We start from the raw sequence: 26236 nt of genomic DNA on the forward strand, positions 1-26236 counted from the left end.
AAGACTGCACCGTGTGGCCAGTTAAATGCATGAGAGTCAAACCACACCCATTCTCTCACCCACCCCCTCAGTCAGCACGGTCTACACTTATCATCTCACTGGTTGGGAAACATGTCCTTCCACTTTTTAAGAGAATGGTAAAGTCAAGCGATCCAAGAAAACAAAACCACAGTATTGTTTTTTTATTTTTATTTTGCACAAGCACTGTTCTCTTCTTTGAAAAATCTTTTTTGATATCTAAAACTGCAACAAACAAAAAAAAGCTGAAATTCATAAACTCTACTCGAGACAAAAGAATCAGGAGTTTTGGGAGGTTGGCAGGATTTAGGGATATGAGTTTCAAAAAATGTTTTGCAAATAAAGGAAAAAAACCTCAAATAAATTCTCAATTAATTGCAGAAATCTTAGGAACGCTCTAAAAAATAAATACAGACACAGCTACATTCCCAAGGATCTCAAAGGCGTTCCATGCAAAAGATATCAGTGAGGAGTAATTTGTGCTTACTTTCTTGCCCACGTGATTTAGTGGTTAAATGGATTCCGGAAACCTTCATACGTTTATGTGTTCAAGTCATAAATCCACCAGCAGTGCCTGTGTACACAGGCATGCAAGCTTTCTACAACTCTTGCAGGAATGAAAATACAGTCTGAATCGAACAGAAGACATGAATTCTCTTTAGGATAAATCTGATCCTCAACATCCGAGCTAACAAAAATTCATTGCGGCCGTCTTGACTTATTTCTCTTTGTTTGCGTTTCCAAAGGGAATGTCTGCTAATAATTTGCTCCGAGCTTCACCATGGAGACTGTGCTCGCTGACGAAATCCAGATGTGCCTCCCATTTACACATCTGCTCCAGCGACGGTTAGCGACCAAAGATCTAGCAGCTTTTAAAGATTTTTTGAATAGCGACAAAATGTAGAACTGCTGTCTTATGGTTATGCTAGCAAGGTGTTTTCTCGAGCAGTCAATAATGTGTTTTTATAAAACGTAATTTAAGAACATCTGGAGTAAGAGATGATAGATCTGGGATGTACTTTAGTGCTAAATGATGTTGGAAGACTTTCTGCACAGCTGACAAAGCACTTCTTAAGTGCAGGTTTCTCCTGAAACCACAGCATTGGTGATTCCTGGATTCTGATTGATTCAAGCAGGACATGTTGATTAATTTGCTGTAGCAGCACCTCTGCTAGTAGTGCAGTAAACACTTACTAGTGAAATTTCTATGGCAAGCTTTTATCTTTTACTCGAAATTGTTAAATACTTAACGAGGTACAGATTACAGGTAGCAAAAAGCAAGATAGTAGAATTGAGCTCTAAAGATCTAAAATGTTTTCAGGCCAAATCATCATAAAGGAATTGCAAAAAAAAAAAAAAGCCATTTTCTTAATCCCATGAAATTTTTCTCATAATGTTCCTCTAATTTGGATTTATATACATTACACAATTTGCTGAAACTAATCCTCCTGAATGTGAGAAACTTCCTAAATAATATGCACAAGTCAATTCTAAGTCAATTATTTGACAATCAGATGGCTCTTCAGTGTGTGTATGTGTGTGTGTGTATGTGTGTGTGTGTGTGCATGCAATAAAATACATATGTATAAATAAATAAATAAGCGTTTCCCATTTTTGCATTGACCTACAGTATGGATTAAACATTTTACATAGACACTGAAACAGCATGTTTGGGGAAGCAGCGAAGTAAAGGGAGTTTTCAGCATCACCATTATGCTAATCACTGCCCTAAAGTGGATAGAATTTATATATTTGATATTTGTCTTTTATCTTCATGGTGCTGTTTGTGTAGATATTTTCTCTGACAAACTCCATGAGGTGGTTAGCACTTTGGCCTTGCACTTCCTGGGTCAAGAGTTTGAGTCCCTCGGGTCTGTGTGCGTGGAGTTTGCATGTTCTCCCCGTATATGGTCGGCTTCCTTTGGATACTCCAGTTTCCTCATACGTACAGTCCAAAGACATGCAGATAAGGCTAATCTGTGTTTCCAAATTGAGTGAGTGAGTGTGTGTGATGAATTGGCACCCCGCCCAGGGTGTACCCTGCCTAGTCCCCTGGGATAAACTCCAGGCATCCAATGACCCTGTACAGGATAAATGCTACAGTGAATGAGTGAATGAATGAGGGATGGTGACCAGAACTAATTTAAGGATTTCTTAAGAACAAATGGTTTTAAAAAGGAAAAACTTATGTTTACACCCTTTCATTTAAAGAATTTTACAAAATCAGTTCATTATTATGTTATCTATTGTAAGACACTGCATTCAAAAGGGTGTGAATACTTGAAAGCCATAATATAGCAACAGGACCAAAGGGTGAACCACATAAACACAGCTCTCTCTCTCTCTCTCTCTCTCTGTGTTTGACCCCCTTTCGCTTTCAGAACTGCCTTAATTCTATGTGGCATTGATTCAACAAGGTGCTGAAAGCATTCTTTAGAAATGTTGGCCCTTATCGATAGGATAGCATCTTGCAGTTGATGGAGATTTGTGGGATGCACATCCAGGGCACGAAGCTCCCGTTCCACCACATCCCAAGGATGCTCTATTGGGTTGAGATCTGGTGACTGTGGGGGCCATTTTAGTACAGTGAACTCATTGTCATGTTCAAGAAACCAATTTGAAATGATTCGAGCTTTGAGACATGGTGCATTATCCTGCTGGAAGTAGCCATCAGAGGATGGGGACATGGTGGTCATAAAGGGATGGACATGGTCCATGATTTTGTTTTGTTGGTCTCAACAAAACAAAAACAAAACAAAACAGATTAATAAAGTTGAGGAATGGGTGAAGGATTAGAGACTGGATGTTAATTAACTTCCTTCTGCTTAATCCTGATACAACAGAATGTTAATTTTAGATCACACCGTAACTTTAGATGGCCTTTCTGTTTTATCAAGGGCAACAGTGAAAGACCTCGGTGTGATTATTGATTCCAGCCTTTCATTTGAAGCTCATGTAGATAATATTACCAGGATAGCATTCTTTTACCTCAGAAATATTGCCAGGATAAGAAATTTATTGTCGCAAAACGATGCAGAAAAACTAGTTCATGCTTTTATCACCTCTAGGTTGGACTATTGTAATGCCTTACTGTCTGGTTGTTCAGCTAGATGCATAAATAAGCTTCAGCTAGTCCAGAATGCAGCAGCGAGAGTCCTCACCAGAACCAGAAGATATGAGCACATCACCCCTATCTTATCTTCACTGCATTGGCTCCCTGTGAAATTTCGCATTGATTTTAAAATACTACTCTTGACATATAAAGCATTAAATGGTCTCGCGCCGCAGTACCTGAGCGAACTGCTAGTGTCTTATGAACCGCCACGCCTACTTCGATCAAAGGATGCAGGCTGCTTGTCAGTACCGCGTATTATGAAAACTACAGCAGGGGGCAGAGCTTTTTCTTACAAAGCCCCAAAGTTATGGAATAGTCTTCCAAATAGTGTTCAGGACTCAGACACAGTCTCAGTGTTTAAGTCCAGGCTAAAAACCTATTTATTTAGCCAAACCTTTTATGAACAGTGCATAACAATTTAAAATCTTAAATTCTTCATTCTCTTCATTCCTTGTTCCTCAACTCTTGACCACATTTAAATAACAGAAATGTACAGTATGTCATGCATTGACAGATTTTTAGGCTAAAGCATGAGACATCACTTTCCCTGCTGAGAGGCTGGTTTAAGTTGAATGTTCATATGTTGCCTTTGGCCTTCTTCCGCTTGGAACTGTTTCCAAATGTCCTGTAATAGCAGGCTCTTTAATTTCAAGCTAACACTTCCCAGAGGCGCCCAGCTTCGTGTGCACAGGAAGCACACTGACCCCAAATTGAACCAAGTGGGAATAAATACACTTCAAAAGTGGTGCAATTAGAAATGAGGCCAACCGAGAACTTATCATACAGAAAAACAGAAAAAAAAATTCTGGACCAATGTTGCTTATAAACTGTGGGGGAAAAAAAGAGGAAGCAATTAAAAAATGTAGATATAAATGGTGCATGCTGTATACAGTCTAGGCTATGTCAGGCAGTCATGATGACATCAGCACACATAGCCAGTTTAATAGCGTTTTAGCGTTTTACTTCCAAAATGTCTGTTTGTAGATCTGAAACTAATCAGTGATTTCGCTAGCTTTTTAATTTCCTCCTCTTATTGCAGTTAATCACCTCCACCCTGTTCATCAATCTGTTGCGATGGCTTTCTGTCATTCAGGGTCGGGTCACTTTTACATAACTGCTGCTCACTTCTTTACTCAGACATCCCTATGACCGTGATAGAAACAGTGCACGTGTGAAATTTGACGTAGTTGAAGTGACATATAATGTATAAAGCCAGACCCTTTCTGAAATATATTGGACACCATTGTCCTACACTGTCATGATTGTTTGTCCCATTATACAGAGTGTTGTGGCAGGATTGCATCCATTGCGGAGCATCCAGTGTAAAACCAGTGCAAAGTTGTTGTACGTATCAGGTAGTCCGCTGAAAGCCAAAAGACCAAGAAGAACTCCGGGGTACCCCCCTAAAGTCCAAAGACGTGTAGATTAAGCTAGTTGACATTTCCATTTCCAAATTGCCTGTAGTGTGTGAATGTTGGCCAGAGGTTCTACCATTCTCACTAGTTAGACTACAGAGGTTCCTGGATGGATGGATGCATGGATGTATTTTTGGGGCGGTGCTGGCTCTGATCGGCAGGTCGGTCGGTGGTTCGAGCCCCTGCTCTGCTAGGTTACCACTGTTGGGCTCCAGGGGTGCCATAAAATGGCTGACCTTGTGCTCTAAAAAAAAGCTGGGATATGAGAGGGAAAAAGAATTACACTGTGCACTAATGTATATGTGACGAATAAAGGCTGAACTTAACTGATAGAATTATCAGGATTAGTATTTTAAACTCCTAAAGCAACACCCTCGAAAATGTTTTCACTGCCCTCTTGTGGTGATAGAGTGCAATAACACACACACACACACACAATAGAGTCATCCCATGTTTATTTCATGTATTTTGGTACATTTCCTTCTCCAACACACACACACACACACACACACACACACACACACACACATTTCATAATATTTTTCTATTTATATACATTAACTATTTAATATATTGATATATTCTATATTATGTATGAAATAGTATACAGTATATTATACAGTATATAACACATAATAAGTATAATATTTTATAATATAACATACACAGAATATACAATTAATATATAGTAGCAAACTAGTATGATATAAAACTATTTAACTTTTCCTGAAGTGTTTATAATTTTTTTTAGCTGACACCTTTCGAGGTAAATAAGAACGGAGACTGTGAGCAAGGCCTTCTTATTCAACATCTGTGTCTGTCCTGACAAATGTGCTTCTGGAAGAATGGTCAAAAAATCCAATAAACACACTCCTAAACTCTTCCCAATGAGTTTAAGCTGTTATATTAAACCCTATGGATTAAGAATTGGATGTTACTCAAGTTTGAATGTGAGGCATATAAGGCAGATGAGCGAATAGTTTTGGAAAAAATAGTATTGTATTTTTTTTTGTATAGAATCTATCTAAACATTGGATTATAATTTTATGAATTGCACACAATGTAATATATATTAATATATAAATTAATTAACATATTACAGTGTCATATATAATACCAGTATCTAAAATATATTTTGTATGTATTTAATATGATATTATATATTATTATATTTATGTACTGTATTTTTTTTTTAACTGGTATAATATAATATAGTATATTATATATTATATATAATACCAGTATCTAAAATAGTTTTTAAAAATATATTACATATTTAGATATTATATATTATATTTAGTTATATATTATAATATTATTATAATTATGTATTGTATATTGTTTTTAAACTGGTATGATATATTATATTATATTATATTATATTATATTATATTATTTGCAATATAATATAATATAATATAATATAATATAATATAATATAATATAATCATTAAATAACATATTATATTATCATATATAATACCAGTATCTAAAATTATTTATTACATATATTATATATTTAAATATTATATGTTATATGTATTTATATTTGTTTTGATATTTATTATACTGTATATTTCTTCCTCAGACTTCAGCTTGAGATGACGTCATTGCCGGACGCGTCCCGGTCACGTGACTCCCCCAGTGGGCGTGTTTACGAGCGCTGATGTAAACAGACACAGAGAGACAGGACGGGTATTTTTCCGGAGCGTTGTCTGCGTGGTGTTTTTTATTTTATGTTATTTTGTATTAACGCGTGTTTAATCGCGTGTATCTGATCTATGCAGCGGCTCGGACGCCGATACTGAAGCCGCCATGGAGCTGTACATCAACCTGAAGGTGAATTTTCGGGGCAACACGAAGAGCTTCCTGCTGTCCGGCTCCGAGACGAAGAGCTGGGAGTCGATGGAGGCCACGGTGAGCGGTCGGGTCCCAGAGCTCGGGGGGGGGGGGGGGGGGTTTGTGTTACGGAATAGGATATAAACGCGTTAACGGGTCTCAATAAGCAGCACGGAGCGGTGACGTGTTTAGTGTCGGGGGCCTTTTATTACAGCTTTAATCCGGTGTTAAAGGGATATGTGCGCGCGACAACAACACCGCAACCACCACCATTTTGCTCGTTGCGCTGTTTAATATAATTTAATATGCATAATCGTTTCTTATTAGTATTATTATTATTATTATCATTGTATATGTTTTCTTGGCCACGTTCCAGCGCGTTAATTCTCATGCCTTGACTCACACGCACGCCTGACTCAGCTAATTGACCCTGGTTGGTGTCACGTGATCAAAGTGGGCGTGTCCGTGTGGGTTACTCCAGGTCAGGGAAACATTTAACGCATTAAGCGCATTTTTTTTAACTTTATACTATAATTTTTTAAAGTATGATGTTATAATTATATTCCTATCTGTAGATTCTGTGGAATGCAGTAAACATTGACTGGAAGGAATCCGAGACTGACTGTATAATGATGATGATGACGTCATCACAATTGACTTGGGTCGGACTGTCCCTAAAACAAACAAACAATTAAAATTTTTTTTAACAGTTATTCAAATTTTTTGATTGTCTACACAGCTGGGGAACAGGGATGCCAAATTATTCCTAATGCGTCCTTCTCCGATCAGCTGTAAATTACAGGTTTATAGGAAAATACGTCATCGTTTCTATAGAAACCGTTCATTCATAGTAGGGCTGAAACGATTCATCGAGTTAATCGATTATAAAAAATAATCGAGGCAAAATCTTCTGCCTTGAAACTTCTTTTAATTAATTTTAAAAGCTTGCATAATGTTTTTGCGCAATTGTTTGTTGACAGCGCGCTTTTAACAAAGTGCGCTTCCGGATGCAGGCCGCTAGTAAACACCAACGAAGAAGAAGCGCTTACGTCATCCAAAAGGCGGAAGGAGACGCAAACAGTTAGCTGTGTAATGATTTGATGGAGCGTTCTGTTGCGGGTTATAAAATGCAAGGGAGCAATAAAAATATCAGCGAGCCAAGAGGTGACGAAACCAGGAAGAGAGAACAATAGGAATTGTCAGTTAAGGCTAATATGTTATACCTGAGCTGTAGATTTTGAAACTTTTAGTTCTGAAAGTTTAGTTGTGCAACTTAGTGTTTTTGTACAATTATTAATTTCAATGTGTGCCTTAGTTTTTTTGATCCTTGAAATCATTTAAAATACCTTTTTTTTTTCTTTTTAGTTTTTGCATCCGAGAAAAGGCTTTAAATAAGAATGCATGACACTGTAATGCACTTAATTCATCTCGGTCAACTTTAATACCCCTAATCTCACCTACGCAGTTTCGCGCGGTGGCCGGAAGTACAATGCATCATGATTTACCGCGAGTTTTGGCGCTGCGATTACGTTTCCATCTTTCCGCGCGAAAAAACACATTTTGTATTTAAAAAGTAAAAGTAGATTTTTCTAAAAAGAAAACCAATTAATCTTTGTTTCTCTTATGGATTTTACATTGCTGTTTAATTAAGCAAAAATACATTTTATCCTATTACCTGATTAATCGATTTATGTATTGGTAGAATACTTGATTATTAAAATATTCGATAGCCACAGCCCTAATTCATAGAGTCCTGTAATTTCGGAGTACATTTCACATTCCTTCACATATCTGCTGATTGCGAAGCCTAAAGGTTAACACTTCTGATTTCTCTCATTATCTACACTATTTGGGAACAGACATGACACATTTCTTATAGTGATCATAATTTCAGCGGTAGGACTCGCCCAGCTGAGCGTTCCCCTTCTTCTTCTTCTTCTTCTTCTTTTTCTTCTTCTTCTTCTTCTTCTTCATCGTCTTTGTTGTTGTTTATTGGTGGTTGGAATCCAAAAGGTTACATCACTGCCAACTGCATGTCTCGTTCCCCCTTCGTCTTAAAGCAGATCGTACAGTCCGGTCTTCCTCAAATACGTTAAACAACTTCTTCCCTGATCAGCTGTAAATCTCAGGTTTATACGAGCGCACGTCATCGTTTCTATAGAAACCCCTCATTCACAGGGTTTTGTGAGTTATTCTGTAATCTGTGGTACTTTTCACATTAGTTCAGTACTGTAACATAACTGCTGGTTACGAAGGTTCAACATAATCAGAAAGATCTTTCTTTTTTTTCCGGGACTTCCACACACACTTTCTTTTTGAAACGTTTTTTAATTTTCATGGACTTCATATTTGGACAAATAATTTTGTTCTTGTACCGGTACGCTATTTGTAAACCGTGTAAGTACTACAGTTACTATAGATGTAACATACAGTAGTTGAGAGTCAGTTTGTATACTCCGTGACAACGAGCTATTTTTATAAATAATATATTAATAAAAGATGAGAGAGCTCAGTGTGTGTGTGTGTGTGTGTGTGTGTAGAATGTACACCAGAGAGGAAGAAGAATGAGAACATGTGATGTGGGTCAGCTGGCACCGGGACAAATCATTTCTGTTAGTGACTTATTTTATAGAACTGGCCTAAGTGGCCTATTTACAGTAAATATCAATGGTTACCCATGTGTGTGTGTGTGTGTGTGTGCAGGGATTTCAGTCACAGGTGAATGTAATAGTAGGCGTCACCCTCGTGTCTGTTGTCACTGCAGACGACGCTGCTAACGTACTGCTACGTCTGGTGAGAAACGCCCGCGACACACTCACAGTCTGACATAAGAGCGTAAACATAAGAGCGCCTGTGACACGCCCGTGACCGGACTTCCTGTGCAAACACTGGCGACCGGCCAAACAAATGTGTACACACTTATTGTACTATTTTTATTATATTTTTATATACATAACATTAATATAATATTAATATAATGTAAATCCTACTATTTTTCTTTTCTGAAGTGTGTAAATAGTATAATGTAAATGATATTAAAATACATGAAATAATATTATAATATAATGTATAGCAATAAATTTAGTACTTTTTCTTTTCCTGTAGTGTGTATACATTTTATATATATATATATATATATATATGGAAAACAAATAAGAGAACACTGCAAAATAATCCTTTTTTACAATCATTCATAAATATAATTATCATCAATCATCATCATATCAATGCAAGCAAGTCCCTGTGAATGAGCCGTTGCTATAGAAACAACAAAACCGCATCGTAACGTGAACCTGCGATTTGCTGCTGCTCGTCTGTCAGCGCTACTTTTAGACAAAACTAAAACATGACCCGTAAGGCGTGATGTGGGGAGGACAGACGCCGAGAGACACCCGCGTGACAGGTCTGTGACGTCACCGTGGACCCAAACCTGTTTTTCTACCCTCAGGTCAAAAGATCTTTCGGCTTGTGCAGTCTGCAGCTGACGTACTTCGACGAGGAGAACGAAGAGGTGAGCGTGTTATCACGGAGAAGGATGGGGACGCGTTGCCAAGTCTGTGATATTTATTATTACTGTTGTTATTTGTTTTTCATCTGTTTAGGTCTACATCAACAGCCAGCGTGAGTAACAAATCCACCAGGTCCCATTTTTATATAAAATTATAATAATAATGTGGTGTTTTAATTACTATCTTTAACTTGTTTTTATTTTCAGTGGAGTATGACGAGGCTCTGAAGGTAAAGCATATTTTCCAGTATTTGTAATCGAACAGGTTTACTGGAAACGTCTCACAAATTGGACATATTTGCATGATATAAGTCTCATTCCAGACTCACAAACCCACTACAGCCGACTAAAGCACAGATGTTTTCTCTCCACAGAGCGCAGCGCGGCAGGGCAACAGGCTGCAGATGAACGTGTACGAGAGCAGAGGGACGACCGGGCGTGTCCCCGGTCCCGTCCCAGGCCCCGGTCTTTCCCAGGTGAAATCCGGAAGCCTGACGGAGCCGAAGAGAGGATTCCGTCCCCCTCAGCACTGCCCGAGCCTGGCACAGGCGGTGAGCCGAAAAGTTGAGGCTGCTGTGACCGAGGAGGGTTTAGTAAGAATTCCTAATCAGCCGATCTTCCTTAAACGCCGCACGCACAGATGTCGAGAGCACCGTTTCCATGGAAACCGGGTCTCTAAGACGCAAAGTCGTTTTTACCGGTCTTAGAGTTTTCAAATTTTATGTTGACAAAAGATGTAAAGAAAACTTTTCTGTGTTTATGAAAAACAAAGAAGGAAATAACAATATTATAGGTATATGTGTATGTTCATATCGAATGCATACTCGCCGGCCACTTTATTAGGTACACCGAGTGTGTGCCACAAATCTAATCAGTCAATCACATGCCAACAACTCGGTGCATTTAGGTGTGTAGGCCTGGTCCAGGAGATCTGCTGAAGATCACACCGAGCATCAGAGAGAGGAACGAAGGTGATTTAAGTGACTCTGAACATGGCAGGGTTGTTGGTGTCAGATAGGACGGTCTGATCTCTGAACCGTCTCTAGTGTTTATAGAGAACGTTGTGAAAAAGAGGAAATCCCCAGTGAAGGCAGGTCTCTGGGGGGAAATACCTTGTTGATGCCAGAAGTCCGAGGAGAACGGCCAGGCGGGTCGAAGAAAGGCAACAGGAACTCAAATGATCTCTCGTTACGACCGCGTCTCTGAACACACCACACCGGGTGTCGCTCCTGTCAGTGAGAACAGGAAACTGAGGCCGCAGGTCACATGGGCTCACCAAAATAAAACAATAATAGATTGGAAAGACGCTGCCTGGACTGATAAGACTCGACTTCTGGAAAGAATGTGGTGTAAACATCAAGCCATGCAGTATATGCACATAGAGGACATATATACAGAAAAATGTATACAACTGCATATATAAAAAATGTATACACACCTTAGGAAAAGAAAAATAGTATGTAGTAGTATAATTTAATATTATTATTATATTGTTTTCATAATATCACCATATATATCAATATATAATGTAAAGCAATACGAAGTCATACAGTATATCTATCTATTTATATATATATATATATATATATATAGCCTTTTTATAAAAACTTGAAAGATTATGGCTTACAGCCCAAAATAAATCTTTTTTGATTATTTAAAACAACACACTCATACAGTGTTGCTCAGATAATTGTACATTTCTCAAACTATAAATATTCGACTCCAATCAGAACAATGTTTTCTGGAAGAATTGTTTAGATTTTTGTTTCTTTAATTATTTTATAATTTAAATGCTGTACTATTGTAATATTTTTTTCTTCTGCTGTGGTCGTGACACCATGCTGATGTGTAGTTTTATTTTTTCCCCTGTAAAGGTGACCCTGAATGAGCTCAAGGGCGGTAAAGCAGAAGATAAGACGCCTCCGGCCTGGTTCACCTCCTACATGGAGAAGGTAGATGAACCTCAGTGGAACCTCGGATTGCGAGTAACCCGGTTTACGAGCGTTCCGCAAGACGAGCCACATTTTAAAATAAATTTTGACTTGAAAAACGAATGTGCCTTGATTTACGCATGCACTTCTTGTTTTGATGCTGAGCGTCACATGATCACACCTGAACCAATGGATCTTCTGTCTCTCTTTAAATAAACAAAACAAAACAAAAATGAGGTCTTATTTCAGGTCAAAACATTAAAACAATATCTTAAAGGGAAAGTAAATTGTAAGATTTTGAGGAATTTTAAAAGTAGGATTTGTTTTGCATCGTGTGTGAGGAAACTTGAAATCTGGATGGTTTTATTTTTATCTCGCTTATGATTTATTATTAAATGTGAGATGTATAAGATTATATAATCATAAATATATTTTTTTGTTTTTTATTGTAATTATCAAATAAAATAATAATATGTAAGTATAAATTCTGATTTTGTTCAGTTTAAGGATCAGGTGGTCCGTGAGGCAGTGGAGAAGATCTGCAGGGAGTTTTCAGGCCAGTGCTGCATCCACAAACCCCTGGGAGCCGAGGCTCAGGTCTCCGAGGTTTCCTCCTCCACGCTGCCCGGGGCTCCGAGCTCGGCTCCGGCCTGCAGCAGCTGCAGAGGACAGACGGCGGGCGGAGGATACCAGTGCAGGTCAGACCGCTGGAGAGACGACTCTCGTGATCTTGTGAGCCGAGGTTGATTTACTAACGGTGTGTGTTGATGTGGTTTCTGCTTGCGCAGCGTGTGCACGTCCTGCACCCTGTGTGAGCCGTGCAGCTTCTCACATGACCCGAGTCACAACCTGGTGAGAGCCAGGACGCCTCTGTCCATCCCCGAGCGCGGATCTCCAGCTCCGGATCAGAGCAGGTGAGCACGTCATACATCACACTACTGACTGTCAGGTGGATAAAATGCTGCTATAACTATGTTTTAAAACACAAAAAACTATTCTGTTTGATATCTTATTCCCTGTTTGTCTTTAGGTTCTACAGACGGGGAGATCGGAGCTTCCGCAAGGCCGAGAAACAGCGCCTGAAGGCGGAGAAACGTCAGCTGAAGGCGGAGGTGAAGGAGATCAGGAAGCAGCTGAGGATGGAGAGGAGGAGTCTGCAGTGGGGCTGCGCGGGAGACGGGACCTCTTCACCGGTGCTGCTACAGCCGCGAGCCACGCAGGCCAACAGCCCCGAGTGTGTGACGTTACACACTCTACATTATAATGTCTGATTACAGATGTGTAAAAAAAAAATCTAATCTAATTCCTTTCTGATCGAATCGCTCTTAGTCTGCATTATTACAAAAAAAATCTGATCCATAACGAATGTCTCCTTATCTAATTATGTCTGATCATTAAATGATATATAATAATTAAATGTGTAGCATGTAGTAATGTCTAATATTGTCATATTATTGCACAAATTGTCATATTGTAATGATAATTTGTGCAGTAACTTGGCTATAAAAACATTTAAGCGCGTATAACTAGCCCAAATAGTTATCATAATACTCAATATTAGCTCTGACACAGTCTTTTATTTATTTATTTATTTAAGTGAAGACAAGCAAGTTTGGTAAAATTCTTAAATCAGTCCAATCAATATCTAATATTTTTTTGTGATTTGCATAAAAAAAAAAACACAAGTGTGTGAGGGCTGAATACTGACCTGTGGTTGTGCTCGGACGTTTCTGTGTCCTCAGGCGTCCTAAGCGTCCATGTCCTTTAGCTGTCCCCGCGATGACGGCGCTGCTGCTGGACGAAAATCTCCCGGACGGATCACGGCTGAGGCCTGGGACCAAATTCATTAAATACTGGAAGATGAAGAACAGCGGCACGATGAGCTGGAACTCGGACACCAAGGTACAGGAACATGCATTCAACACACACACACACACACACACACACGAGAAAGTTATTTCCAACAGTAGCTGTAATTCATTCAATTCTATCGAGTTCGTAACTGAAACAGTAACACATCATTCACACAAAGAAGTCATTCACGTCAAAGGATTTAAACACGTGTAGTCTTTAACCTGGTGAAGGTGTTTGTTAGATTTATTGAATGTTTACTTTGTAACACTGAGCAGTAAAACTGTAACAGTTTCTCAGTAACATGAAAAGTTGCTTGGTGAAATGCTGTGCTGTTAGAGGAATAAAATGCTCTCTGATTTCATTATTTTTGGAGAATAATTGTCTGTTTTTCGTTTTTTTAGCTGAAGTTCATGTGGGGGAATCTGGCCGTGGGTTCGGGGGAGAGGTGGAGGGAGGTGTCCGTGCCCACGCTGCAGCCGGGTCAGGTGTGTATCTGAAAACACTCAAGCTCATACATGGTTTTCTCACGAATTCTTCCTCATGTCTCATCCTGGTTGTTTTTTGAGATCTCTGTCTAAATCTTGATTTTTGTAAAGTATTGTTACTTTATTGTTGAAATAAACGATGGAATATGGACAGTAGAAGAGAAGACACGTATTATACTGACACTGAACTTGTGTGTTTCAGGTGGGTTTAGTGAGCGTGGCTCTGTGCGCCCCCACCCTGGAGGGCACCTACACCTCACACTGGCGCCTGGCGCACGGAGGAGAGCAGTTCGGGCCGCGGGTCTGGTGCAGCATCGTCGTGGATCCCGAAGCTCCGACTGCTATCTCGGCCGACGGCCTGCTGGTGTCCCCGTGCGTCACTCCTCAGGTACATCACTACGGACTTCCTGTCTGTTCATCTCACACTACTGCAGTGTTTGTCAGCTGTGATCTAAATTCATTTTAATAAAGAATTGAAGAACTTTGTTAATGCTTGGTTTGGGACAGTGTCTGTAGACAAGGGGACACAAATGGAGAGGAGGGTGCCAAAAGTTTGTGCTATTGTAGTACAGAGTGCCGAATGCAAAATTAAGAAGATTTGGTAATAATTGGTGTGTGTGTGTGTGTGTATATATATATATATATATATATATATATATATATATATATTTTATGTAAGAGAAGCAGTGGGTCTGTACAAGTAAGGCTGTGAAATCATTAAGAACTTCTAAATAATGAATTTTTTTAAGCATTATTTATTTCAGAATACAGGTTGTCCCCTACTTACGAACAAGTTAGTTCCTGGGAGCACGTTTGCAAGTCGGATTTGTTCTTAAGTCGTACAGAGTGAGTCTTGTATGCCTTTGACATTTTCCCCACACTGCCATCATGTGACTGTAATTTTCCAGCGAAATGCAACAGTGTTGTCTTTGCACCTTTAAATCGCGAGGGGAATCCCAGACGCCATTTTGTCTCAGAGCTGTTTTCCACTGTATTGGACTGTGAACACTGTTTTGTTGAGGATTTTCTGAAATAAGGATTATTCACCATCAGGACAGATTTACAGGACAGACATTTTCTATTATTGTGCTCCCGGACTGATTTATTGAAACCGGTGAGGCCAACTCATTTCGCACACACACACACACACACACACACACACACACACACACACACACACACACACAATGTCAGACTTTAGACATTTTATACACCCTTTTATATTTTTATACACTCTGAAAATATTGTATATAATTGTAAATATTTGTATCCGGTGCACTGCCGTGTCTATTGTTTATACAGTACACATGAGCTACTTCTGTGATTCGTTCGCATCAATGAATATTCGTAGAACCGCTGTTCGTTCGTATCTGCAGAAATTCCTAACTCGAATGTTCGTAAGCCGGGGACTACCTTTAATCAAAATCAAAATAAATTGCTAATAAAGGGATTTGCTAGAATTGTTTTATGTTGTTTGTTGCATGAGTCTATCTTATAAGAAACGCACCTTCGTCTCGCTGACGGTCTCGGTTCCTCCCTCCTTGTCCTATCCAGGAGAAATCCACTCGGACTTTAGAGAGGGAGGAGAAGAACCGCACGGTGTGCCGGGAGCCGCTGCTGATCACCGTGGATCAGGACTGTGATCAGGAGTTTTACATCCCGTCCGTGGATCTGCTGACGGCGCAGGTACGTACGGAGATCTCTCTCTGCTTTATACACACTGCGCAGAGGACGAGGTAATGCATGAAGTGAAGTGTAAGAAAACAAACAAAGTTTTGTATCATTGTTTACACGCTCGTGTACAACAACCAGTTAATGTTTTAAATTTGTAACAGTCTAGAATAGCACATGCGATTTATTTATTTTTTATTTATATTTACAATGTGGACATAGTGCTCTACTGCCCCCTGCTGTTCACATTGGAATTGCACCACATGGACGTATAGGGTTAACATCTGAGCACGTGCACAAGCGACGCTCCAAAGCGCAGCAGCCATTTTATTCATTATTTTTATTTTTTCAGTTTATTTTCTTTTTACACTAACTTTTTTTAAAACAAAAACAACCTTTTTTGGTTGTATCCGTTCATCCTTCTCTTATACCGTATATATCCTCGTCTGGGTTTGGGTCACAGTGCCAGCAGGTTCAGTAGGCTTTGCTCCTGATGTTCCTCTTCTCAGGAACATTTTTCAGCACCTCCGCACCACGGGGCTTTCCCAGGATAGATAAGATGTACAATTTCTCCAGCGTGTTCTGGGACTACCAGAACTGTTCCAGGTCTGGATCCAGGAGGAGGCCTCTGTGTTCCTGATCCTGTTGAAGTAACACAGCTCAGAACAGTCTGATCCATTGAGACATTTGTGGTTTTATTTATTAATCGTTTAAAAAAAAAATTATTGTCATTCCTTTAGTTTTTTTCTTTCTCATAAAGCTTGATGATCACAAAACATTTTTTGGTTAAAAAAAAAGTGCTGCATAATCTAAACAACTATTTATTATTTATAATAATAAAAATAATAATAATGTTTATTATTATTATATATGTATATATCTGACTTTTCTGCTTTCTATCCATCCAAAAAACTCTGCTCTATTAAAATACCTTTATTTTCACTATGACACATAAATTATTTTTTATCTGATTTTAAAACCTCGATACATGAACAGAATCGAATTCTTTTTAAATGTATTTATTTATTAGGACTTGCTGTCGTTTGAGCTCCTGGACATCAACATAGTGCAAGAGTTGGAGAGCGTCCCCAACAACACGCCCGCAGGTAACAGACTCTCACGTAACACTCTCACGTGACGCTCTCACGTGACGGTTCTCACTCAGGTCTGGATCATGTGAAGCTCCTGCTGTGTGACTGACTGTAGTATGTGTAGAGTTTATTCTAATGTCCTGTCCTGTCCTGTCCTCTGTGTCCAGACATCACTCCGTGCATTTCTCCTCTGCCCCATGATGCTCTGCTGCAGGACAAAACTCCTCCGGGGCTCATTCAGGAGGAAGCTGGGGACGAAGCCCAGGCAGTCAATAGCATTCTGGGTAAAAACCAAAAAATAATAAATAAATAATTAATGATAAAATAATGATAAATTTACACCTGACCCCTGATCCCTCTTCCCTTCTTCTCCTTTTTCTTACTTTTTTTGTCCCTTCTCTTCTTATTTATCTAATTTTTCCTTTTTGTTTTTGCCTTTTCTCCTTATTCATCCAATTTTTATTTTTTTATATTTAGTTTTTTCCTGCCTTATTAGTTATCAAAAAGTGTAATATATATATATATATTTTACTTTTTCTGTTGTTGCTGTCCTTTTATTCACCTTGTCCTTTTATTTTGGAAAGATTTTTTAATCTTGGTCCGTTTCCCTTCCTCCTTCTTTTTTTTTTTAAAATCCTATTTATTTTTTTCTTTTTCCTTTTTAATTAGTTTATAGATCTTTTTTTGTTTGTATCAGATACGTCTATATAATTAAAAAATATACCATTTTGTTATGAACATGACTTTAAGTATGATTTGCTCCAATTGAGAATTTAACAGCATTAACAACATGATGCTAATGACATTAATATCAATTATTTTTCGAAACTTATTTTTACAGGTGAAATGAGTATAGACACATAATCATTTATAGGATGACTCCATAATGACATTTAAATCACCTGTAAAAGCTCTTTAACACACAGTGATTTAATAATCCATAATGTACAGATTAAATAAAGATCTATAGCGTTACAGAGACTGGGTTTCATGAAGGGTTAAAACACAATGTTTTTATTATTTTAATATTTCGTTTCACGCTGTGATGTCATAGCTGTGATGTCATCGCTGTAATAACTCTTATGCAGTGTGTTAGTGAGCTAAACCTCTTTCCTCTTCCCCACCTGCCCCCTTTCCTCAGATGTTCCCCCAGCCCCGGAGTCGGGCGGAGTCCCCGCTCAGGAGAAAGGTGAGGAGGACGTGATTGGCCGTCAGTTCGTGAGCGAGTCAGTGATCCGTTCCCTCACGCTGGGCGGAGTTTTAGATCACGGCGTCCTGCACGGGAGAGTCGCCACCACGGGTGAGTACGCAGCAAAGCGGCTCGTTTTAATCACTCCTATATTGAACACACACAAAACGGTGTGTGCGTGTTGTCAGTGTTGCGTCCAGCACCGCAGGGCTCGGTGTCTCTGTGTGAGAGGAGGATGGACAGGATGGACAGGATGTCCGAAAGCGCCGGCGTCCCGCTCTCAGATCCGCCCAGAGTCGAGCCTGAGGAGCTTCCGGATCCTTCTCCTCTCGTCTCCATCCCTGCTGACCTCGGCGCTGCAGGTGCATCTGTGACATCATCACGCCGACCGATTTTATCCACGTTTTTATTCACGTCACGCATCCGTTATCTCTTAGGAGGACATTTCCGTTTCATTCTTGCATTTTTAAGTGTTTTCATCACCAGTTCATGCAGAATTGTTGCTCATGTTTCGTTTTCCTTCTCATTCATCCATTTTTTTTGTTCTCTTCTGTCTTTTGTTTTTATTTCCATTTTCTTCATCCAGTTTTCTTTTTTGGTTTTAATTTTAAAATTTACAATAAATTGTGTTTGTCTTTCCCTGTTATTTACGCAGACGTTTTTCTTATTCTCCTTTGTTGTTTTTTTTCCTCCTCAGTTTCGTCTGTCCATTTTATATTTTATTTTATTTCTATAATTTTTTTCTTTCTTTCCTTTTGTGCTTGTGTACGTCAGTAGCCCAGTGGGCCGCTGCTGTCCTGCCTGATTAACTCTGTACATGTTCGCGTCTCGTGCGCTTGTTTAGACGAAGGGAACGAGTCGGACATTGAGCGGATCGTGGTGGACCCGGCCGCTGGAGGTGAGCGCTCCGAGGAGGAACAGGACTCCGAGGGGACGAGGACGAAGTCCACGAAGGAGGTGGAAAAAGAGGAGAAGAAAGCGAAAGAGGCAGAAGAGGGTAAAGAGAGTCGCAGCAGGACGTCGTCCGCTTCCTCTGAGGATTACATCATCATCCTGCCGGACTGTTTCGACACGACGCGTCCTCTGGGAGAGTCCATGTACAGCTCGGCTGTGTCTCAGCAGGGAGACGAGAGTCTGGAACGGGTCAGCGCCGACGCTAACGACATGCTGTGCGCGTCTCAGACGCTGGACTCGGTGCCGCTCACTCCTGTGATCGTAGCCGCGCCCAGACCTTTAGCCAAGTCCAGGTGTGTGTGTGTGTGTGAGGTTTTTACAGCCATTAGTTAAAGGATTGTTTTCACAGAGCTGTACATGAGACCAGTGGTGTGACTGACACACTTTCTCACTAAACAAACAACTGTGCAGAATTTTTACCCGTGGTTTTCGCTTTTTTTGTTTTTACTGAACTGCAGCTCAGAGACGGAGGAGCAGCTTGAAGCAGCAGAGACGCCGCAGGAGGAGGAGCTTAATCAGCCCAGAGACACAGAGGAGAAGGAGCCAGAAGATCATGGTATACACACACACACACACACACACACAGTCAAGGCCTGTAGTGTCTATTTTTTATTTCATTTAAATACAGTGGAACCTTGGACTACGAGCATGATTAGTTCCGGAAGTGTATTCCAAAACATTTGTAAATCAAATTTTTCCATAAGAAATAATAGAAACTCAAATTATTTGTTCCACAGCCCAAAACAATAAATACATTAAAATAATGAACACAAAAAAATATAAAGTAAAAATAAAACAAATTAACCTGTGCTTTACCTTAAAAAATGTAAAAATAAATCCTGACAGATAAGTGTTTCCGTTTGTGTGTGTGTGTGTGTTTGTTTGAAGCTTAAGTAAGGAGCCCCTCCCCCCCTCCCCGGGTTTGGGTAACTGTGTAAAACTTCCTTCACTCTTTTCACACACGCGCGCACTCAAGGGAAATGCTGTTTTATCGGAAAAAAATAAACAAAAAATCTCTCTAATGACACTCGATTGAGCGACACACTAACGGAATCACTGCTGTAAAGTAAAATAAAACTAATGTACCTGTACTTTACCTTTGAAAAGAATCGCGACAGAGCAGTGTTTCTGTGTAGAGCAGAGAGACAGAGCAGCTGATACAGAGAGAGAAAATGGATCTTTAACCTCTTTAATGAGACTTGCTTTTGCTTTACACGCACGCTGTACACACATACAGACACTAAATAAAATATATTTTACACACAAACGTGGTCACAGTGTTATAGTAAACAGTACACGCTCATGGATGTTGATTATACCAGTAAGAAACGAGCACTAAGACCCAGCAGGGAAGACGATTACCCACAATTCCGCAGCACAAGAGAGAGAAAAAACGTTTCAGTTGTGATCACATGACGCACGGCGTCAAAACAAGAAGTGCATGCGTGAGACATGATACTCTGTATTTGTAAACCAAGACTTGCTCGTTTTCCAAGTCAAAATTTATTTAAAATCTTTGCTCGTCTTGCGTAACACTCGCAAACCGCGTTACTCGCAATCCGAGGTTTCACTGTATAATATTTATTGTATAGGTATACTTTTAATCTATTTTTACTGCCATAAAGATTTTAAATCGTTGATATTACTATTTTCAACATTCTAAAATAATTATATATTATTAAATATATAATTCAACAAATTTAACTTATTTAAATTGTCGAATTTTTACTTATTATTATTATTGTTGTTATTATTATATTAGAATGTAAGATGTAACTCATTGCGAGTTAAAAAAATTCCCACCAGTTGTTTTCCAGTTTTTAAATAGTTACTGTGACAAGGAGAGTAACTAGATCGATAGAGCGATACTTTATTGATCCTGAAGAAAATTATTTAACGGTTAAACAGCTGGCTGGGAAAAAAATGTTAAACTTGCAATGAGGTACATCTTAAAGTCTAATATAAACTCTTTTTCCCCTTTTTGCTTTTCTTTTTTTAAAACAGATTTTCATTCTTTCTCTCCTTTCATTTTTTCTCGTTTATTTTTTTAAATTTGTTTTTGCTTTTGTTTATTTATTATTTCAAACTACAGTAATATAACATTATGCTGTTTGAGTTGGCACTGAATCAGGATGTTCAATATATACCGTATTTCTCTTCTCGCCGTAGACGCCGCATGCAGTCCGTCTGACGCGGTGAACTCTTGTACAGCCGCTGACTCTGAGATCCAGGAGCTCAAGTACGACAGAAAGCTTCTTCTCCACTTTGTTTGAGTGATGAGATCTGAGTATGTTACAGTAGGAGTGATGAGTGATGGTGTGGTGTTGTGTCTTGTCCTGCCCTCAGAGCGAACAGTATAACGGGAGGTCTGGTGAAGGGCGCTCTGTCTGTCGCAGCGTCTGCGTATAAAGCTCTGTTCACGGGACAGTCCGGCCCTAAACAGGTCAGCGCACGCCTCCCACTTTATTTCCCCAGTGCTGTTCTAAATATAACATCTGGTTGTGAGTGACGCCTTCTCTTTGTTCCGTAGCTTCCTGAAGAAGCGGCCACTCAGGATGCCATGATGGCCGTCCTGGTGGAGATGGGGTTCGCCGACCGCGCACTGAATCAGCGTCTGCTGCAGAAACACGGCCCCAACCTCCTGGACGTCGTTAATGAACTCGTGCACATGCAGGACAACGACTGGTACAACACCCGCTACTGACACACTCTTATCTCCCTTCTGCCTGGAGAATGTGTGTGTGTGTGTGTGTGTGTGTGTGAGAGAGAGAGAGATGCAGCGTGTGTCCCCTGATTAGAGAATTAGAGAACTCACAATGATTTCTTTTCAGCATTCCCTGTGTGTGTGTGTGTGTGTGTGTGTGTGTCTGAGAAAGATGCGATGAAGTGCGTTTGCGTTCGTGACATTACAGGAATGGTTCAAAAGTTTATGGACACCTTACGTTTGATTTTCAGCGACCCCTGAACCTGTTCCAGAGCTGCAGGTAGAGACGTGAAACAAAGCTTCATATAGAGAACGTGGAGTGTGTTTAGGAAGACACGGTGGACCTGCTCTGCTTGTGCTGTTATAATTGTACATGTTCCACCAGCTTCAATAAAATATATATTCGCTTCAGCCAGAGGAGGACAAATAATAAAGATGTTAGTGAGCTCGTTGTACATGGACAGGGTTGGGGAATGTTTCCAGAAAAGCTTCCAAATCTAACGAAAGCCGCACTAACGCACAGCACAGTTTAGTGAGAAAATTTTTTTTCTTCTGTCTTTTTTCCTTTTAAATGAATTTGTAACTTTAATTCATGCCATGTATTTAAAAACAAACAAACAAACAAACAAACAAAAAACACTCTGATAGAAATCCTTTAGAGTTCCACAAAAAAAAGAAAAATCCAATTTTTTCGGTAAATAAGTCTGTTTGGATCTCAAAAAAGTCAATGATTTTTTTTTTTTTCTTCTGGAGAACTAAAAATACTGTAGTTTAATAAAAATAGGGGGGGAAAAGATGTTCCGGAACAAAATAATTAAATAAAAAATAGCTTAAAACTCTAATAGTTTAAATATTCTGAAACATTCACCAAAAGGGATTTCAAAAATAATTTACAAAAAGGTAAAAAAAAAAAAAAAAATCCTGTTAAGAATCTGCACTAAAGGCCCTTATAAAAATCTTTGGAATTTAAAATACCTCAAAGGTTTTGATCTTAAAAAAAAAAAAATCTAGAACAAAAAAAGGAAAAAAAAAATACTTTTGAAGAAATCCTGAAAAATCCTTAATTTTTAATTTAATTTGTTATTTGTTTTAATACAGCACACAAGCTCGGTGTCCTGAAACTTTTGCTGGTCTCTGTGTGTGTGTGGTCACTTTTTTCTTCATCAGAAGAAAACCATAATGCAAAAAAAAAAAGAATAAAATAAAAAATGTAATCATGACAATGCATGACAGTGAAACATTTTACAGAGAAAATGGCGACTCGTTAAGTTTAGCGTGTTACTACTGACTTACAGTAATTTATAAATAGTTGTAGTGTTTCTGCTTGTAGCTTTTTTGCGTGTGAATTGCAGAGCGCGAGAGAACATGGAGTTCGATGTGCAATAGATCCATTCGGCCGTGTGTGAAGTGTGTGGCTTTAACTTTAGCGAAGGCTGTGGATTTCTAAGTTTAAGAATGTGAGGAACGCAATTTTTTTTCTTTTCTTTCGACTGGGATGCAGCGATACCGTTAATTTCAGTGTGAGTGCATGTTTTTTGCTACTCCTCAGTACTGATACTGAACTTTGGTATTAATCAGTCATGATCTTCACTGGATTAGCTCCATGATAAGCGCGCGTGTGGTCGTGTGTTTGTGCACTTAGGCTACTAGACTTGTTCTTTATAACGCCAAGGAGTTGAGTTTCATAAAGAGTTAAGTGTGTTCGCTAGCTACATTAGTTAGCTTGGGCGGAGTCGGGTTAAATACTGTAGCAGCTTTTCTTTCACTTCTGTACAGCTGGAAGTAGAAAGTCAGAATAATTCTGTATCGTTCTACTTTCCTTTTCATTTCTTTCCTGTTAGTGTTAAAGTCCTTCAGAGTTGTTTTATGCTTAAGAAGTTCTTTTTAATCACTTGTGCATAAAGAAGACACGTCCTTCTATCTCTTGAGGGTTTTTTCTGAGCATTAACTGTAAATTACGTCCTGATCTCAGTCATTATACATCGTCTAGTTATTAATAGCATTTTCAAATTTTTATTTTCAAGTTGTAAATCTCGGTATACGAGTGTTGGTATCGGTGCATCCCTGATTTTTTTCGTTGTTGTTCATAGATGAAAGAAAAATGCACTTGAAGATCAGCTGATCGTCAATCAAAACTCTTTACAACTAAAAACTAAGGAAGGTTAACTACTGTATCATGCTGTGAACCATTTTTGCATTATATAATTAATATATATGAAAATTGATTAACGACTCGAGTGGCAATCATAAAGTATCAACACTTGATATTAAACATCGTACAAATGCTTCTAGTTAAAAAGCGGAACAAAAGTCTTGTGGGAATGATCTATATTTTGATGATTCACTTTCCCTTGGACTTGATAACGTGTAAAATCTAAATGCACCTTAATGATTTTTTTATTTTATTTTACTTTCTTTAGCGTGAACTGAATCCGAGAAGCATTCCACATTAATGCTGTGTTTCGTTATTTCCTTTTTTTTTTGCTGAGGTACCGAAGAACCTCATGTTTGTCGGAAAGGGTGTAAATACTTTTCATTTCACGTTCTACATGTACACACAGTGTACTCTTACATTTACGGTCTGCCTCGCTCTGATTCTTAGGACTTTCCTTTTTTTTTTTTCCCTGTAAATGCATCTCGTGATTTCTTCCATCGGCTCGGCACGTCCCTCGGTGCTTTCGGGAATCATTAGAAATGTAAAAAAGACCAAAAAGACCCTGTGGGGACCATGTGCTTTATTTATTAGAGTGGAAATGTTTTGTCTGTTTGCATTGTGACGAGCGGAAAGTGGCGCTGTCAATCACCTCATGCTGTTCTTTATGTAACACGACACACCTGATGTATGAATCTGTCTGTAATAAATGCTCATAAATAAATCTGTCTCAGTTCTTGTTCAGCATCTCAGGAGCAAAACAGAAAATTAATTCATTTGTTTAATTAATTATTAACCAGGACCATCTTCCCTGGCAATTTGCATGAATTTACTTTATGTCTGATTTAAAAAAATATATATACAGTTATGGCCAAAATTGTTGGCACCCCTGAAATTTTTCCAGAAAATTAAGTATTTCTCACCGTAAAAATGTGTTGCATTGACACACGTTTTGCTATACACATGTTTATTCTCTTTGTGTCTATTGGAACAAAACAAAAAAGCAAATTTTACATAATGTCACACAAAACTCCCAAAAGTAGGCAAATTTATTGGCACCCGTAACTTAATATTTGGTTGCACACACTTTGTAAAAAATAAATAAAATCTGTTGCTTCCTATAACCATCAATAAACTTCTTACATCTCTCAACCGGAATTTTGTATCACTCTTCCTTTGCAAACTGCTCCAGATCTCTCATATTGGAAGGGCGCCTTTTCCCTACAGCAATTTTAAGATCTCTCCACAGGTGTTCAATGGGATTTAGATTTGGACTCATTGCTGGCCACTTCCGAACTCTCCAGTGCTTTGTTGCCATCCATTTCTGAGTGCTTTAGAAAGTATGTTTGCGGTCATTGTCCTGCTGGAAAAAAACAATATCGCAGACACAAACGCAGCTTTCTGACACTGGCCCCTACAATGCGATCCTTTGGTAATCCTCAGATTTCATGATGCCTTTTAACCAAATACCAAAATGCTGTCCACGAAACAGCAAAGCAATGTAACAGTGGAAGTCCTTCGTGTACAGTGTCATTTTCTGATAGCTGTAAAGTCGTGTATGGACATGCTAATATTTTCACATCAGACTGCTGAATCAGTGATGGACAGGTAAACACTAAATTCTCCTCAAGTCTGAAATGCAGAAGTGGATCGACTCAGACTGACCATGGCTCAACTTCAGATTGCAAAGTTCCATGTAAGTTATTTCACTTCTTGTTTATCAGCTTAGCCTGTTCACCTTGGCCATTAGCGGCGCAGTACAGCGTACCTCAGCATACAAATTTTACCTGTTCTGGAGGTGAGTTCTTAAGGTGAAATTTTACTAATTTTCAACACATTAATCATATTTTTATGATTAATAAACATTAAACCTCCCTTAACCGTAATTTATGATTTATCTTGGCACCTACTGCTTTATAAACCAAACCGAAAGTGGCTCAGTTTTCTTCTTGATAATACTCTTGGGACCCATGGCGCTGTGTCTTCACTAAATCCTGCACAAAATGCACACAAAAAATTAAATTTGTGCAAAATTTCTGTTCCTTTAGGTAAAAATTCATCAGTCGAAGTACGGCGGTCATGCATTTCAGCTAATGGTAGCTTGTATTGCGTGATGATTGGGATAAATCTCCAGGCTAGTGATTTTGCGAAACAATCAGAATCTACCAGAGAAATTGTGTGAAACGCTATTGGCCATTTTAACCAGGGTCATAGATTGGATGGTGTTTATCTAGCATTGCTATAACTGACACTTATGGTACCTTTTATGTTTTTATTTTGATGAGATAAATTATTGGAAATTGTTCCTCA

The 26236-nt window shown here is 38.9% G+C and overlaps 1 protein-coding gene across 4 annotated transcripts; it reads left to right on the forward strand.

Annotated features, from left to right (window-relative positions):
- Window positions 1–6215: 6215 nt before the first annotated feature.
- On the forward strand, window positions 6216–24650 carry nbr1b (NBR1 autophagy cargo receptor b). 4 transcript variants are annotated; one of them, XM_053514472.1, is made up of 23 exons: window positions 6216–6465; window positions 9836–9898; window positions 9990–10008; window positions 10103–10125; window positions 10270–10488; window positions 11770–11847; window positions 12328–12524; window positions 12615–12740; window positions 12857–13060; window positions 13569–13728; window positions 14082–14165; window positions 14368–14553; window positions 15720–15851; window positions 16867–16942; window positions 17095–17211; window positions 18069–18227; window positions 18305–18478; window positions 18961–19363; window positions 19529–19626; window positions 21240–21309; window positions 21417–21513; window positions 21601–21755; window positions 22026–24650. In XM_053514472.1, the coding sequence occupies exons 1-23, from the start codon at window positions 6364–6366 to the stop codon at window positions 22033–22035; spliced, it is 2952 nt and encodes a 983-aa protein (XP_053370447.1). In that variant the 5' UTR covers window positions 6216–6363; the 3' UTR covers window positions 22036–24650. The 4 variants fall into 4 exon arrangements, with proteins under 4 accessions (XP_053370447.1, XP_053370446.1, XP_053370448.1 ...); XM_053514471.1 differs by having other exon boundaries at window positions 21601–24650; XM_053514473.1 differs by having other exon boundaries at window positions 10270–10446; window positions 21601–24650.
- The last annotated feature ends 1586 nt before the right edge of the window (window positions 24651–26236 follow it).

This window comes from Clarias gariepinus, chromosome 16 (genome assembly GCF_024256425.1).
Source record: "Clarias gariepinus isolate MV-2021 ecotype Netherlands chromosome 16, CGAR_prim_01v2, whole genome shotgun sequence".
Taxonomy (NCBI): domain Eukaryota; kingdom Metazoa; phylum Chordata; class Actinopteri; order Siluriformes; family Clariidae; genus Clarias; species Clarias gariepinus.